A 15877-nucleotide genomic window follows, 5' to 3' on the forward strand; every position below is an offset into this window, starting at 1 on the left:
GCTCGCCCGGGGGGCAGCGCCTGTCACATGCGCTGCTGGGACCCTCGGCTCTGTTATGTGACCCTGGAAAGTCAACCCTATTCACTGGTTTAGCCATACTTAAAAAAAAATTAGAAGTCTCATATAATTTTTCTCTACTTGCATAACTTTTAAAAAAATCACATTATTTGTTCTGACTTGCATAGTTTTTACAGTGTTCCTACTCATCCTGGCACAGTTGGGAGTGCTGAGCTGTGTGTGGGCGTCCTTTCGTGTTTTAACCAACAGATCAACCACTGCAAATGCACGTTAAGCACGTCACTGAAATACTATTTCTGAGAAAGAAATCGTGTGCCAAGTTCTGGTTATTCAGTTGATGAAAGGAGAAACGAAAATGAGTGAGAAGTCATATATGAGAGAGGTGGTGTTTTTGTTTGTTTTGGATTTTTTTAATAAGTGTAGTGAATGTCAAACTACTAACAATAAGTAAGCAAACATTGCAGGCTTTTTAAGCTGACGTGAAAACTTTCACTTTGTTCTGCACTTACATGCATATCATGTGTTTTAGTTTTTGTCAATGTAGATTTTCTGTTAGCAGCTCTTCTGTGGCTTACATGGATTTAATGTGCATATATGTTCTGCCTTGGCACACATTGCTCATAGGACCTTGTTTTCCACTGCCAAATACTTGAGAGGGAGCAAGGAACTAAAGCCTACAGTACAAATGAACCCTTTGCAGAATTTAAGGAAATTCTCATATAATTCTTAAGTGACTGTGTCCTGTACTGGTGTTTCTTAAATTCCTCCTTAAGCAAGGGCTTAGTATTTGTTAGTGATTTTTTTCACTAGAAGTGGCATGCATGGAAATATTTAGACAGCCACAATTTTGGAGCGAAATATTGAGTAACACTTCTTAGACTTTAAAATATTTTTCTGTTGTAATTTAGATAAAATGCCATATTTCAATATTTTAACAACCAAAGCATAGCCCCGTTAAACTAGAGAGCCTGAAGTACTTGCAGTCAATCTGAGGAAATAATTATCACTTCTTAATTTAGCATCAGGTAAAATGTCTTGTATGAGAAAATTTCCTTTTTGTTAGGAAAACGTTAAACAGCGTGAAATAGTGTTTACTACGTTAATTATGTTACAGGATGTTACCAGTGTGGGTCTTCAAAGGATAACCGATAGGTTTCAGTGATAAACCTCTTCCCCCAGACCCCCACCCTCAAATGGTGCACACCCCTCCCTACATGCTAAACCTGTAACACTAGAACAGTATTGTTCTGTTAAACACAGCTGAGTTCGTTGAAAAATACTGACTCTGTTCCAATCCCCTGGGGTGGCTTTGCCAAAGTTTTTTTTTACAACAAGCCTGGAAACGTCATTATTGGAGAGACCCAAGTGTTCAAAAACGGATTTAGCTGGAACTCTCTATCACCTTAAGAACACACACAAATTATCTTCTGGATAGTAGGACTTTAGTACTGTTACACTGACGTATGAACAAGGAAACAAGTGTGCACGCGAGTCTGCTAAATTCTGACCTTTAAGGTTCAATAAACCTCTGTTGGACTTGTTTTTATTATGTCAGTGTCTCCATAAAGGGAATTAAAATCTCTAGTTCTGTAAAACCTGTATCAAAAAGTCTCTCTGTAAGCTTTTTGTAGGGTGAAGTGCAGGAGTTCAGATGTGCTACAGAAAGCAAAATAATTTATTTATTCTGAGTAGCAGTTAAGTTCCCCTTTACAAATTCACATACAAATTTGGCAGGGCTTTTTGAATCAGTAGAACTTTGGAACTTGGTGCTTCTCCATGTCTGGTTAAATTGAGGAGGCAGTTGTGGTTCTGTGCTCCTGTTTCAGTGGACATTGGCAAACTTGTAGTGACCTGTCTTAAAGAATTGCATTTGTGAAATTACCTCCTGCCTTTTTTTCCCCCCACTGTCATGCTTCAGCATGACTCCACTTTAATGTGTGTTATTTAATCTCTTCCAGATCTCTGCCTAAACTTGCTTTGATTTGTGTTTTCAGTCTTAAACCTAATCAAAGCAACATGGTGTATTCCTTAATACTCTAAAAGATCTCAAAAGATCTTGGTACTAAGGTAATGAGGTTTGTAGTTTATCAGTGTTGCTTTTTTAAAATTGCTAAGTGGATTTTTGTTATTTTTCATACTAAAAGTGGGATTTCTTGTTTTACATTGTCATTTTCTGGGGGAGCATGCTGCTGCTGTCTGCTTAGCTGATCAGAGGCACTGTATTCTCTGAAACTCCTGGGCCTGCAGTCAGTTCTTGTCTGGCTGGGCTGAGTTATTTGCATTTTGAATTAACGAGGTTCTTCTGTACCCACCCGGCCTTGTCTGCAGCGCTGTGGCAGTGTGCTACAAATGCATCTGTTTTGCTTCAGGCTCTATTGTGCCTCTAAAGCTGCTCCTGCTCTCTAAAGGAGCTGCTTTCAAATGCTTCTGAAAGTGAATGCATTCACAACGTAGGGTTTAACTCATAATTTTTTTTTTTCCAAGTAAATAGAGGAAGCAAAACTGGAAATGTCTGACTGATTTGACTGCTGATATTTGAGAGCTCTGAAGAGAAATTGTAATTCTATTTTAATTCAGCCTTCCTTTAATGCTCTCTACTTTCCCCCACCCCCTTCCTGCCAGTCTGGGGAAAAGTAGTGCAAAGCAATCACAACAGCTGTACATTTCAAGCTTGATTTTTAACAACTGCATAAAGAAAAAGCTTGGTGAGTGATTTACAGCCAAATCTGGTTTTACTATGTTTAAATACAGTAACAGTACAGGCCATAGTTTGCAGTACAGACTGAGTTTGAAGAGTTATCTCTGAGGACAAAATGTGAGTTACTAAGTGTGTTTTTTCTTCATGGGACAGGAGTTTTGTCATAATTTGCAATTATCTGAAAAATCTGTCTTTTGTTTTCCCAGGTTCCTGTTGCATGTAAATCATGTCCCTGTGGCTACATATTTATCAGTCGAAAACTCTTGCATGCTAAACGTGCTGAGAGATCACCACCCATCACAGGTAATATTTACAGAGTGGGGGAGAAGGGGGGCAACAGTTCTTTCCCCTTATTTCCTGGAGGCAGAAGATAGTGTTTTACTTCTCTGTGTAAATTGACTGTTGTCAGTTCACTTTCCCATAAATTTGTGCATGGTAGACTTCGAATATGTTAATTTTTCTTGAATCTTGAGGAGGGGGAAAGCTGGTATTTTCAATCTTCCTTTGTACTTGTGATGTTGGCATTTATTCTGTGTATGTTCTAGGGGCACACATTGATCACTATGCAAAATAACCCCTTAGAGAATGGTTTGTGTTAATCCTGTTTTGAAACTAAATGTGTAGAGGTCCCAAAAGGATCTGATTTCAGAGTACATGCTGATTGAAGCTGGGTTTTCAGAAAATAAAAAATCAGTCATAATGTTTAATCTAAAACTGGGTGGGTCTTGCTTCTCTCTCCATGATTAAATTAAATAGTGCTTTTTTTGTGCCTAACTTGTGTGTCTTTTGTTGATGGACTCAGTAAGAAGTCAGTTGAATGTGCATTGTGGCATGAATAGCATTCTCTTTGTGTTCGTTTTTATCACTTTCTCCAGTAGTAGGAATTAGTCAGAACAAGAGCCTGACAGGGAAGATATATATATTTTAAAAAACCCAAAACAAACAAACAAAAAAAAAAAGACAACAAAAAAACCCCCACAAAACCCAACCAAAAACCAAAAAAACAAGCAACCAAAAAAAAACCCTGACCCAAACCCAACAAATATCTGATCTATAATATCTACTTTTTAAAATCATGTATCAGACCTACAAAATGGAAGTCAGCTATTTGATGTTTTGTATCAATGTTTTGAAGGATAGTTGTAGATTACCACTTGTAGGAATTAGGTGACATTGTGCTGACAACTTTCAAGGTAGAGGAGGTTAAGAAATGTCTGTGGTAGGTTGGAAGTGTTGGTCAATTTTCTATCCTCTTCCCCCTTTTTTGGTAAAGTAGTTACCAAATAAAGCTGAAGGCCATAATCTGGTTGTATAATTCAACTTTGTACAGAGGAAATGCACCAGTTGAGGCAAAATGAATATATGCTGGGGGCCATCCTGCTGGAAAGCAGCTCTAGAAAGTGCTTTTTACTGTGAGTGTGACCAAGCACTGGCACAGGTTGTCCAAGAGGTTGTGGAGTCTCCATCCTTGGAGGTACTTAAAAGCCTTCTGGATGTGGTCCTGGGCAACTGGCTCTTGGTGTCCTTGTGTGAGTAGGGGTTGGACAGGTTGGTCTGCAGAGGTTTCCCCCTTCTACCTCACCCTGGCTGTGACACTGTGAAATGCAGGTTCTGTATTAGCATTAGTGACTGGACCTTGCTGTCCAGCTTGTACAAGATTAATGGGACAGCTGCAGCCAGAAGAAATCAGTTCCCCAGAGAGATACAGTAGGAGACTGTGTATGTCTATATTGTGCTCCTAAGGTAACCACAAATTCTAGAAAATGTTGTTTCTGTATTTTCAGCAGTATGGCTACTGCAGAGTGGTGCTGCAGCCTTGCAAATGTGCAGCTAATCCATGAGTGTGCTGTGGTGACTGTACTATTTTTGGCACCCAAGCTCATTAATTCATACTTAACTTCAGATAAAACTCATGTAAACACTCTTTTCTTTTAATGACTTCGGTGTTTAGGAAAACAATACACCTGTTCTGCATTGACCATGAGAAGGCCTTGTCATAGGCTGGGTGTGGTGGGACACGTACACTGTGTTTTGTGGCATTTACTGGCAGCACCGTTGACTCACCATTTGATTTGTCTGAGCAGCAGCAATGATTTCATTGTTAGTGTCAAAAGAAGCCCAGGTGCTGTGGTGTTTGCTGTATGATAAACTTTTCCTAGTGGAACAGATACAATGGGCTGTCTTAAAGGCTGTGATGTGTGCAGTTTGTGTTCCCATCTTATTTGGGAAACAGCTTCTTGTGTACCAGCAAACATCTCATGCTGCAAAATGCATTTGAAGTAATTAAAGGCTTGATCCTTGTAACTAAGAAGTGAAGCGTCCTTCTGGATCTGACACCTTAATTTCTGCATGGATATCATGCAGATGCAATTGTTCTGTAAAGGTATAGGCATCTGACCACTTTAAAGGAAAAAGTTAATTTGTGGGGTAAGCATTAAGAATAAATTAAGAACAAAGGTGAAAACAACCCTGGATCATGCCATTTCTGTTCATTTGCACAGAAAACAAGAGTGAGGCCAAAAGGAGGCGGACAGAGAGAGTTAAGCGAGAGAAGATAAATTCTGCAGTAAATAAAGATTTAGAAAACCGAAAAAGATCCAGGTCTAACAGCCATTCAGATCATAGCAGACGAGGAAGAGGAAGACCTAAGAGTGCCTCAGCGAAAAAGCACGAGGAGGAAAGAGGTATGAATGCTGGAGAAATGTTTGTTGGATTTTCTATTTGTATCTTTTTTAAATCAGTAAACCTTTTTACCATTCAAACCATTTAACTAGACTAGTTCAGCCAGTACCTGATACCTTAATGTGGGGAAGGAACTGTTTTGCATCTGTAGAGACCTCTGGTTTTATGTTTCAGTGTCTGATAAAACTAACTACAAAGATCTAAATCTGTATTTTTAGCCACTGTATCAAGTTTCAACATGTAGGTTAAAAGCCATTGGATAAGTAGGTTTTTTACTTTGTGTTGGTTTGGTTTTTTTTTTGTTGAGGTGCTCCTGCTCTATATCACAAGGACAAACCATATAATGGTATCTGTTGTCAGAAAGGGGATTAGGATAACTGGATTACTTTAAAAGTTTCTTGAAACCTTTTGGAGGGTCAAAGTAAAAAAGGCATCTTGAATCACTACTATGACCTGAATTTTGGTCCTGTGTTTCTAGAGGAAAGAATGCCTCCTTGCCTATATAGGGTTCCTTGGTGACCTGCTGTTTTTAATCATTATACACTAAAGAGGCTGTTACATGACTAGAGTAATTCTAGAACCACTCAAGAGTGTAACTGTCGCTTAGGGTTCCTCTTGTTTTAAGACCCTATTGACAGTGCATTTTCTAGCTGTGTTTTTGGAGATAGTAATTTTAGATGTGAATTATGAATCCAAAACTTAGCATGGACTTAAAAAGGAAGACAGATAAAAGGGGAATAACAAGACTTCATACAAATATTCAAAAGATACTGTTCGTAAAAACTCCTGAAGCCTTGAAGTATATGTTATGGCATAACTCAGAAATGCAATTATTTTTTCCCTTCCACCTTACAAAAAAAAGGGTGTTGATCCATGTTGAAAATTCCTTTAATTTCTGACTTTTCAAAGCCAATTTTGTTATCTCTGCTGTTTAATGTAAAACTTCCTTAATGTTTCTTTAATGTAAAAACCAAGTATAAATTTGGATTTGTTGGAGGTTTTTAAGTGTTTTCAATGTGGGAAGAGGAGGTGGAATTTCATTTCTGTATATTGTCCAGATGGCAATTGTTTTACTGTAATAGAAATGTACTTGTAGTACCTAATCTCTTCACTATTGCACAGAATTTAATGATGTGTATAGCTTCCCTATTTGTTACTGACCCAAGCTGGACTTTGTCTGGTAGCTTTAGGATCCTATCTAGGCATTTAATTTCCAGTCTAGTTCACAAACAGCATTGGTTTTAAAATTCCAGCAAGCTTGGGTTGCCCTATAAAAGTGAATGTTCCTTTCTGTCCCCTGACAAAGACCAAAGCAACCTAAGCAACCAAAGGAAAAGATTAATTCTCTTTAGACATGTTTTATAGTTTCCAAAAAGCAAGAGTTTGACAGCAGGAGGGATATTTAGAGAACATATTTTCCTATCCAAAATTAGGCTGAATGTTTCTAACCTCTTGCTGCAGACTCTGAAGTGTGAGCATACACCAATGCTTTGAGGTAGAAAACTCAGGTAGAGATATGGATATAGTGGGATCTTTGCATAAGAGTGTGCGTGGTGTGCCTCTTCTTGGTGTTTTTTTAAAGTTGAATCTCACTTGATAAGGTTGCCTTCCTCTTCTTGTGCTGTTTTTACCATCTCCTTTGCTTGATCTTGTGATGGCTGTTTCTTCCTCAGCCTCTTGTGCAGAGCTGGTGCAGGGATTGGCCTCACACCTGTTTGTCATAGTCTTTGCTCCAGTACAGCACATCTTATTGTTCAGGAGAAAGTAGGCTTACAATATTTTCTTACTTCTGAGTTCTGGTTATGTCAGACTATAGTGTGTTTAGACCACCATAGCGATTATCAGGCAGAATTAAAAAAAAATTATATATAAGGCTGTCATGGCTATAAAAACAAATTCAGCAGGGAACTCATCCTTTTGTAAGTAGTTACTAAAATAGGTTTACACTGACCTCTCCCTTTTCGAGTTGCATACAAAATTGATACTACTATGTGTGGAGTAATTAGTGGGAATTGTAGAAATATTATTCCTTTACCACACCTGCTGCTTGATAGTGTTGTGTATTATTAAGCAACTGTAATTCTACTAGAGTTAAGGTGGTTTTTGTGTGAGTGGTTGCTAGTCCTTGTAGCAGCGTGTCTAGTGTTGAAAGCCAGCTCTGGAGTGCAAGATGTCAGCTTAGTGTGTTAGACTTTAAGTATCTTATTTCCTTGCCTGTTGTATGTCTCTAGGATATTTTGGGTACATGTTACTTGCCACAGAGGTTGTGCTGTCCTTTTGCCCCAAAGACTTGAAAAGAAGCCACTGCTTGCATGGGTGTTTAAATAGTTGGTTCCTAACGTATTTGTAAATGGAAAAACAGGCAGACAGAAAACACCTCAGTTGTAATAACATGTAAGAACAGATTATCTGTACATTTGAAGACCATCTAGCTCTGAAAATTTCCTTCCTGAAGACCCTCATGACATCTGTAGCTTTGCTTGTCATGCTCTTCCATACACAGTGTGCTTGTTCCCAGTTATGTCTGTGCCTTTGAGTGGTTCTTTTGTGTCCTTTGTGACTGGCTCATATTAGAGCAAAGAGCTGCAGCAATTAAGAAGAATAGAATAATCAAAAAGGCTTTTTTAAACAAGCTATTTTCCCTGCTATTGCAGATTTAGCAAGAAGGAATGGAGGGGGAGGAAAGAGGAAGCAGATGTAGATTGAGGGGATATGGCAGTACTGGGACCAGAAAAATCATCCTGTCATACGTTTCAGAGCCATGTGATGACCCTGGGATATAGGAACTTCTTCCTTTAGGCTTGGCTTGTCAAAATTGTCACTCAATTTCTTTGTCAGATGTACTACAATGTATTTTGAAAATACAAACGCTCCATAATAATTTGACTCTGATTTTGTTGTGGGGGTGTGTTCTTTGTTTTACTGTATGGGACTGTGACACACAGCTAGATTGGTTCCCAGACTGCCTTGTTATCTGGGTAATACCCCTGATTGTATTAAAGCAAACAAAACACTTGTATGCTGGAGGAAGTGGTCTTGGTTATTCTGAAAGAGGTTACCAGCAAGCAAGTCTCAGTAAGTGTAGTCTGTAGACTTGCTGAAGCAGACTTGTTACTTAGCAAGACAAATCTTCATAAAGGTATATACATACATTTCAGTATCCTGATAAAACTTAAGATGAATACATTTTCTTGATGCAAGTTTTCTTTTTCCAGTAATTTTCAGCTGGATTACTCGAACATTTGCTTGCCCAGTGTGCATATTTGAAGTAACTTGCTACCTTGAAAAATGAATCCATACAAAATTTGTGAAGGGGGAGGTCCATATGTGATTTACACATAGTCACTGTTCTAAGGGCTGTGGTATAAGTGGGTTGCAGGAGATCTGGGGGTGCAAGAGATGTGCTCCAGAAAAACTATTTTTGCCTAAATAGCCTCTCAGTTGTATAACAAACCCCTTAGTATTCAATGTCTTACTATCTTACAGAAACACAATACCATTTTTCTTTTGCTCGTAATAGAAAAATGAGTCAGAACTCCTCTCAGATAAGACTAAAGTGGAAAGTTTTCAGAGTGTGTGTCTAAGTTGTGGTATCCTATGACTAGTGTGTGATAAAATGTCATGCAGCTGTGAGCTCTTCACTTGTTACTGATGAGAACTACAATTGTCCTGAGAGTGCATGAAGCTTGCACACCTGTTAGTCCCTGATACCAAGATTTGAGTAAACTGAAGTCTCTCAGGATAAGGCTGATCTGAGAGGACAGGGAGGAAGGGAAACTGAGAAGTCCACAGTCTGTTAACAGCAACCAGGGCGTGGTACAGGGGGAGTATTTTTAATTTTGCTGGGTGCTGATATATTCAAGTTGTGGCTGGATTCGTTTGGATCAGGAAGCATGAAACAAGGGGTGGGGCTTAGATATGAAAATAGAAGAGGTTAATGTGGAATAACCAGTGTGTGTAGTGTCTGTGCTCTGAAAACTCCCTGCACTGTTAATTTTTAAATGGTGAGAGGGAGGAAGTGGAGCAACCCAGAGTGTACATACAGAAACTGATTTGTCTTAAACTGTGGGGTAGGACTTGCAGCGAAATTCGGTTTCAAACTCATTTCAAACTCAGTACACTAGAGGATATTGTCTTGCATAGCCAGGAAGTCAGCAAAAAGCTGGTTTCTGCTATTTCTGTATCAGTATTATGTCAGAACACAGTGGCAAAGGATTTTTGAGGTTTTACCACATAGTTGATTAGTACAAGCACTTGTGGAAGGCAGTCTGCTCGAATTCTCTCCATAGCTGTAACACAAATGTTGCCTACTCTAAAACCATTGTTATGAATGTGAGCGTTGAAGGCTGTGTGGGTAGGTGGAGATAGGAGATGCTGGTGTCTTTTTTCCTCATGGTGCTTTCCATTATTTTCTGGCACTGCCTTTTCTTTGGCTTTCCCATGCTAGTTTAGGTGTCTTGGTGGAGCAGTTGCCCGAGTGAACATGCGTGACTGTGTGTTAGTGAGACAGGGGGGTAATGAGTCCAGGCCACTGTGGAACCTGGATTGGAGATGGAGTTCCACAGCTGAAAGCTCTGAACATACTTCTCTCTTCCTTGTGTTTGCAAGTCTGGTATTCTGTTGACAAAACTGTTTCTTTGTTGGCTTTATTTTCTTAACAATGTGTGTCAGCAACCTGTGGCTAGCTAAACTGGGATAGAACTACTCATGATCTGGAGGAGGTGGTATTTATGAAAGTGGTATTTCTCAAATTGTACTATTTTATGAATTTTTGTAGTGCAACGTAGTTTATTTGAGCACTGCAGTATGTAAACTTTTTGATGGCTTCCTGTTGTGTGTCTGTGGCATTGAAGCAAGCCAACATCAGCAGAGGGAACTCACGGGCTTTTACTTGCTCAGTGCGGTGTTAGCATTGTTCTACAGCTGGGATAAGATGGAAAGTCTGTAGTGTAGAAAGTCCAGAAATGTGCATGATGATAAATTTGGAGCCTGACTTCGTCCAAGTATCTGCTCTTTGGCCTTTGACACTGCCATTAAACTCTCAGGTTTCTTTCATGTAGTTGTAAAGTAAGGGGGCAAATGTTGTGTTTAATGAGGATATTGTAAAATAACTTTGTTTCTTGGATGGAAGGTGTTCATGTGAAAGAAAAAAACCCAAACCACTAAAACCAAAAAAACCTGAAGGAACACTTGAATACGTGTTTATCTTTATGTTAGCGACTCATTCTTCCTTCATCGTTAAAGAAAAGAAATTAATTCATGGTTGGCTGACTCATTCTGTGGCTCTTCCAGCACCTTTGTGTGCGTCCATTACTTCCTCCTCTTTCTCACTCCCTTTGTGCATAGGAGTTGATTGTCTAACTTCTATTCCACTACTTCACATGATTTATTAATTTCTGTGTAACTTGCATTAACGTCAAATAATGGTAAAAGCTTCTAATAGTGACTTTTTTTTCTTCTACAGAGAAACAAGAAAAAGAAGTTGACATGTATGCTAACCTTTCAGATGAAAAGGCCTTCGTATTTTCTGTGGCCTTGGCGGAAATAAACAGAAAAATTATCAATCAAAGACTTATTCTGTAACTTGTGAGCACAATCTGGTGCAGTTTTATGCAGGATGGCTAGCAGATTTCCAAGGTGCCGTGGACTCTCGGAAAGTGTGTTGTCTGCACCAACAACGACCACAGCATTTCCTGTTAAAATTCTACTCCTGGTCTTGGAAATCAAATTCTGTCTCTACAAGTCAGAAAGAAAGTGGTCACAAGATTGTGCTGTGAAAAATCAGAAAGCAGATATGTTTTACGCCTTGAAGACAAATGCTAGACAAATGCACAGAGAGACTGCACCCATTCCAGAGCACTTCTTTTGAATTTGCTGCCAGAAATGCAATATTTTAAATATTTTCAGAAATAAATGATTTTCCTTTAAAATTATATATTTCAGATTTTTCAACTATATTGCAGTTTACATATGTACAGTTCACATAACTTTTTAATAAATTGATATTCCAATATTTTATTGAACTGAGAATTAAGTGTATTTGTGATACTCAGGGTGTGTTGGTTTTAATCCTCTTACAAATCTGGTATTCATGCTAGGTATGACTTCAGTTTTACATTTTTTAATAGGTGTGATATAATTCTGGTAGGAAGAAAGTTAAAGTGGTTTAATGTGGGGGGATTATTTTGTTAGACAAGTTCATATTATTTATGAATTATCTAGAAAATAATTTCTTGCTACATAGAGCTGTTTTTTAAAAATCATATACTTCGAGGGGGTCAGACTCCTGAAGTTTGAGAGCCAAGCACTTGTTTTGTAACAATTACTTGCTGAATGTCTGCCTTGTCCGGCTGGTGTGTTCTTGTCCCATACTCTTTCTTGGCCCATTATTTACTGGAGAGGGAGAGAAGGAGACACCAGAAATGTAGATCTGCAGTTGGCATCTTGTGACGGGTATTTCCAAAACACGAGGATGTGGTGACTCCTTTTATTCCCCATAGCTTTTTATGTCTGTGTTTGAAAAGCGTAGTTCTTATTGGTATTGTGTTTGGATTGCTGACTGTAAATACCAAAGCAAAGTCTACCTGAGTGTGCAAAAATGAGCTGTTTTGATAGAAATAGTTCTGCGGAAGACATTCAACAAAGTAATCTTTCTTAAAGTGGTATAGTGCAATTGGAGCCAAAACTCTTCCTTCAGTAACTATATGGGGGCTTTGTTTTACCAAGAAAAAAAACCCAAAGCCTCAAGCTATGTAAACTCCTGAGCTAGGAGGTAATTACATTAATAAAATCTGACACCCTGGGGTTTTGTCACCTTTCATTTGCTCTTTTCTAGGAGGGAGAGTGCAACTAAATGTCTTTTTCTTCAGTATTACTGGTGCTTTTTCAGTATCACATTGAGTAGTGAGAATTGTCTAATGAGGTTCTGCTGCAGAACTGATCTCTGGGTGGAGGCCAAGGTGTTTATTAATAAAGCTGGAGTATCAAATACTGGCTATTTATTAGTTAGTGATTAACAGAAGGAGCCGTGATAGCTTCAAGTTAAGCCACAAGGCACTGATCACATGCAAACTGTGTGAGTAAAAGCAGGAAACATGGAAAGTGGTTTTTCTTTCTTAACTCCTAAGGAATAATTTGCATCCTTATTAACACTGGGTGAGAGAGATGGTGTGGAAATGTGCTTAAGCCATTAATACACATTTGTCTTTATTCCAGTAAATGAGAAATTACAAACACAAGACCTACTTCTCTGCATCATTAAACTTCTGCTTCCCAGAGCTGTAGTCTGTCACAGAAACCAGTAGTAAGGACAGATGAGTGGATCTTAAGGACAGAGAATATGTTTGCATGGTGAGTTGTTAAAGTCACAGTGACAAAAGGGAAGTTCTGACTTAAGGATATGATCAGGCTGGTGTTGCTTCTGTTGCTGGAATGAGATGTGCTGTGTTAGGAAGGGACAGAGGGAGCTGCCAATGCAGTCTCTTTGGTGCTCTGACCTGCTTTCTACAGGTTTCTATCTCTTTATGTTCCTGCATATGGAATTTGTTACCGTCACAGGACCGAAGTTAATGCTGTTGGATGTGACAAAATTGTAAGTTAATTTCTGCATTTAGATTGGTGCTAATCAGTACTTTTGAAAAACATGTTTGTACCTCTCAAACATGTAAGGCCATATTTTCTCCTTCACTGGTGGAGGCTCTCCTGAAACAGTTCCCTTTGTATTCTGCAGGTCTCTTCTGTCAGCTCTTTCCCACATATCGTCATGTTACTTCTCCTGATGGCTTCCAGTTTCTTCGAGAAAGCTGTGGTGGAAGCAGGTGGCCTTGAAAGCACCCTAGGGAGAGAGTGGGTCTTTGCCAGGGGATCTGGCAAAGCAAGAAACGTGACTTTCTCTTCCCCCCAACCAGAAACAAGCAGTTTTTTCCTATATAGACAGGACATTTCGGCCTCTTCCAAAATCCCTGGTAACTATAGTGTGCCAAGACATAGATTTCTTGGAACATATTCAGTAAGTGAACTGGAAAGTATCTGCTTTGTACAAAATAGGCATCAACATGATGGATCTCAAGAGCTCTTTCTTTGTTAGAGATGAGCCATGGATGAAACACTGGCAAATCACTGTAGATTATAATTGTAAATTGTATTTGTTCTTGGTCTATGAAACTAAAATAAAGCCAGTGACAGCTGAATGAGGAAAGAGTAAAATTCTATGTACTGCAGCTCTGACTTGCTTGGAAACTGCATAGTTTCTGAGAAGCAAGAATAAATATGGTAAGGCTTCAGGAAGTTGCTTACGTGAAGCTTTTTTTTGTTACTCTAGTTTCAGTGTAAGATTTTAGGCTCTGCCTTTGACTGTCATTGTGGTTCAGGCTGACTTCATTTGTTTCACTGCATTTTTTTTGTACCCTGCAACCTTGCACAGAAAAATAGTCTTTCAGAAAAAGTGAATTAGGCTGCAGTTTTTTAATGAACAAAAGATCAAGTGAAATACCACTGCACCTCTGTACATGTTGACTTGCCTGACTGGATAAACTTTTTGTTGTGAACTGAATAGTTTGGGATTTTACTGGGGACTGCCTCTTTGTAAACCACCAGTTAATGAGTGGCTTTCTGCTGCTTCTTTTCCTTTTTTTTTCCCCTGAAGATCTGTGCTTCCAGTGTTTATAGCTTTGTGTAATAGCATGTCTGGCCATCAAGTGGGCTCACAGTTCAAATTTTGGCTTGAGATTTCTCTGCATTTCCTCTCCTCTGCTCCTAGGTGGCAGCCGTATTCTAAACAGCTCACTGTTGTTCAGGCATTCTCACCATGGAGACCCGGAAGAGGGTAGCGTTTAATTTTCAGTGAAAGCAACCTGAAAGATTATTTTTCTTTGGAACATCAACTCCTACCTAACATGGGAAATTAAAATTCTGCTAATGAGTGTTACTGGCTGTCTGCACTGAAACACTGCTTCATCACTTGTGTGGGACATCAGTTCTTAAGGTGTGAGGACTGGTAGAGTTGGATAATTTGTCAGGACCAGAGAATTCTGACCTTTAAATTAGTAATCAAATAGAAAATAGTTTAAGGAAACGCTTCACCTCCCCTGGAAGTCCCATATATGTAAGTTTTCTTTGGTCAAATTTTACGAACATTTTTTAATTTTCCAGTTATTATTGTTCTGATACTGTTACAGTTGATTAAAAGAAGCTGAAATTGGGACAAGGTATTGGGGAATACTTTGCAGATTATCATTGCCCTGTGGTTGGACGGGATTTATTGAGAGAGAGACTAAAAATGAGATACTGGCTTTGAATATCAGTTCCCAAACAAGGTCTTTAGGTTGGTTTTACATAGTGCTTTTTGATTTTAGTTTTTCTAGGTTTTGGGGTGTTTGAAGCAGTGATCATGTAGGCTGTTAGCAGCACTGTGTCTGTTCCTTGCATCTTGGACTCTTGGACTGTACTACCAAGGATATTTAGTATCTTACTGCCTAACAGGACATGGTGCTTCACTTCTGAGAACCTTTAAGGTATTGCCAACCTGTGATTAAACAATGTAACCAGAAAGCTGGGTTAAGCCACAGTTTAGTTTGGGCCTGTTTGAGTTGCTGTTTTTGGGAAGGATCCCTGTTTGTACATGAACACGTGCAGGTGTGTTGTAAGCTCTGGGTGCATCTGTGCAAGTGCATTTGTTTGGGTGGGGAGTGTGTTCCAAGCAAATCCCATGGTACTCTGTACTTCCAGTGCTTAGATTTGCATCATGGAGTAGTGTTGGGGAGCAGGATGGAAATGACTTTTACAGGAAAATTGACCTGGAAGGTTCTTAGCTGTCAGTGGGTGTTTGGTCTGCAGGACCAGGACTACTTGTAGCACATGTTGGGCTCTCAGTACCAACTGTTTAACTCCACAGATCTCCTTTTGTGCCTCACTTCTTGCTTATGGAAATACAGCAGAGCCAGTGTACAGACAACCTTTCAGGTGAGTCTAAAAGCATTTTTTCCTTCAAAGTATTGACAGTGCTGTCAGATTTTTTTTTTTTGTAGTAGGCTTCTTGCTAATTTTACTGTGGATTCTGGCAAATAACATCTAGCAAATCTAACTGCAGCATTCCAAGGCATTGCTTTCCCCAGTTATTTGCCTATCCTTTATGGAGGTTGCCAGTTTGGTTGCAGTGGTGGTAGGACAGCTCTGTATAATAATGGAATAATTTTATTTCCTCTTTTTTTATGTTATCACTTTTAAAACAAACTATTAGTTACAGAATTTTAAGTCTGGTCGCCCTAGAGTTGTAAATGATTAAGGAGGGTTTTTGGTTGAGATGAAGATGATAGAATTTTCTGTATTATGGCAGATCAGACACTGCATGATTTCTACAGATATTATGAGTTCATAATGAACTGAAAATATCTGTGGATCAATGTACTAAAGTGTTTGGTTTTTTTTTTTTCCTGCACTTACTTTAAAAGGGTTTCTGACAGCTGCCAGCTGTTGGTTGGG

General features: G+C 39.0%; 2 protein-coding genes across 4 annotated transcripts in view; both read left to right on the forward strand.

Annotated features, from left to right (window-relative positions):
- The window catches only part of CUNH16orf87 (chromosome unknown C16orf87 homolog), a 26356-nt gene extending 14940 nt beyond the window's left edge, over positions 1-11416 (forward strand). The window contains exons 1-4 of one of the 2 annotated variants that reach the window (XM_017740863.1): positions 229-400; positions 2923-3019; positions 5218-5400; positions 10863-11416. In XM_017740863.1, coding sequence (XP_017596352.1) covers positions 356-400; positions 2923-3019; positions 5218-5400; positions 10863-10981 — 444 coding nt within the window. In that variant the 5' untranslated portion in view covers positions 229-355 and the 3' untranslated portion in view covers positions 10982-11416. Of the gene's footprint in view, positions 1-228; positions 401-2922; positions 3020-5217; positions 5401-10862 lie in introns of those variants that run through there. The other variant, XM_008638927.2, reaches the window with a different exon arrangement.
- A 104-nt stretch (positions 11417-11520) lies between these two features.
- MYLK3 (myosin light chain kinase 3) overlaps positions 11521-15877 on the forward strand; it is a 45088-nt gene continuing 40731 nt past the window's right edge. Inside the window, exons 1-2 of one of the 2 annotated variants that reach the window (XM_017740862.1) lie at positions 11521-14910; positions 15291-15358. The gene's annotated coding sequence lies outside the window, so the exon portion shown is untranslated. Of the gene's footprint in view, positions 15359-15877 lie in introns of both variants that reach the window. The other variant, XM_017740859.1, reaches the window with a different exon arrangement.

This window comes from Corvus brachyrhynchos, unplaced genomic scaffold (genome assembly GCF_000691975.1).
Source record: "Corvus brachyrhynchos isolate BGI_N302 unplaced genomic scaffold, ASM69197v1 scaffold26, whole genome shotgun sequence".
In the NCBI taxonomy this organism is placed as follows: Eukaryota; Metazoa; Chordata; class Aves; order Passeriformes; family Corvidae; genus Corvus; species Corvus brachyrhynchos.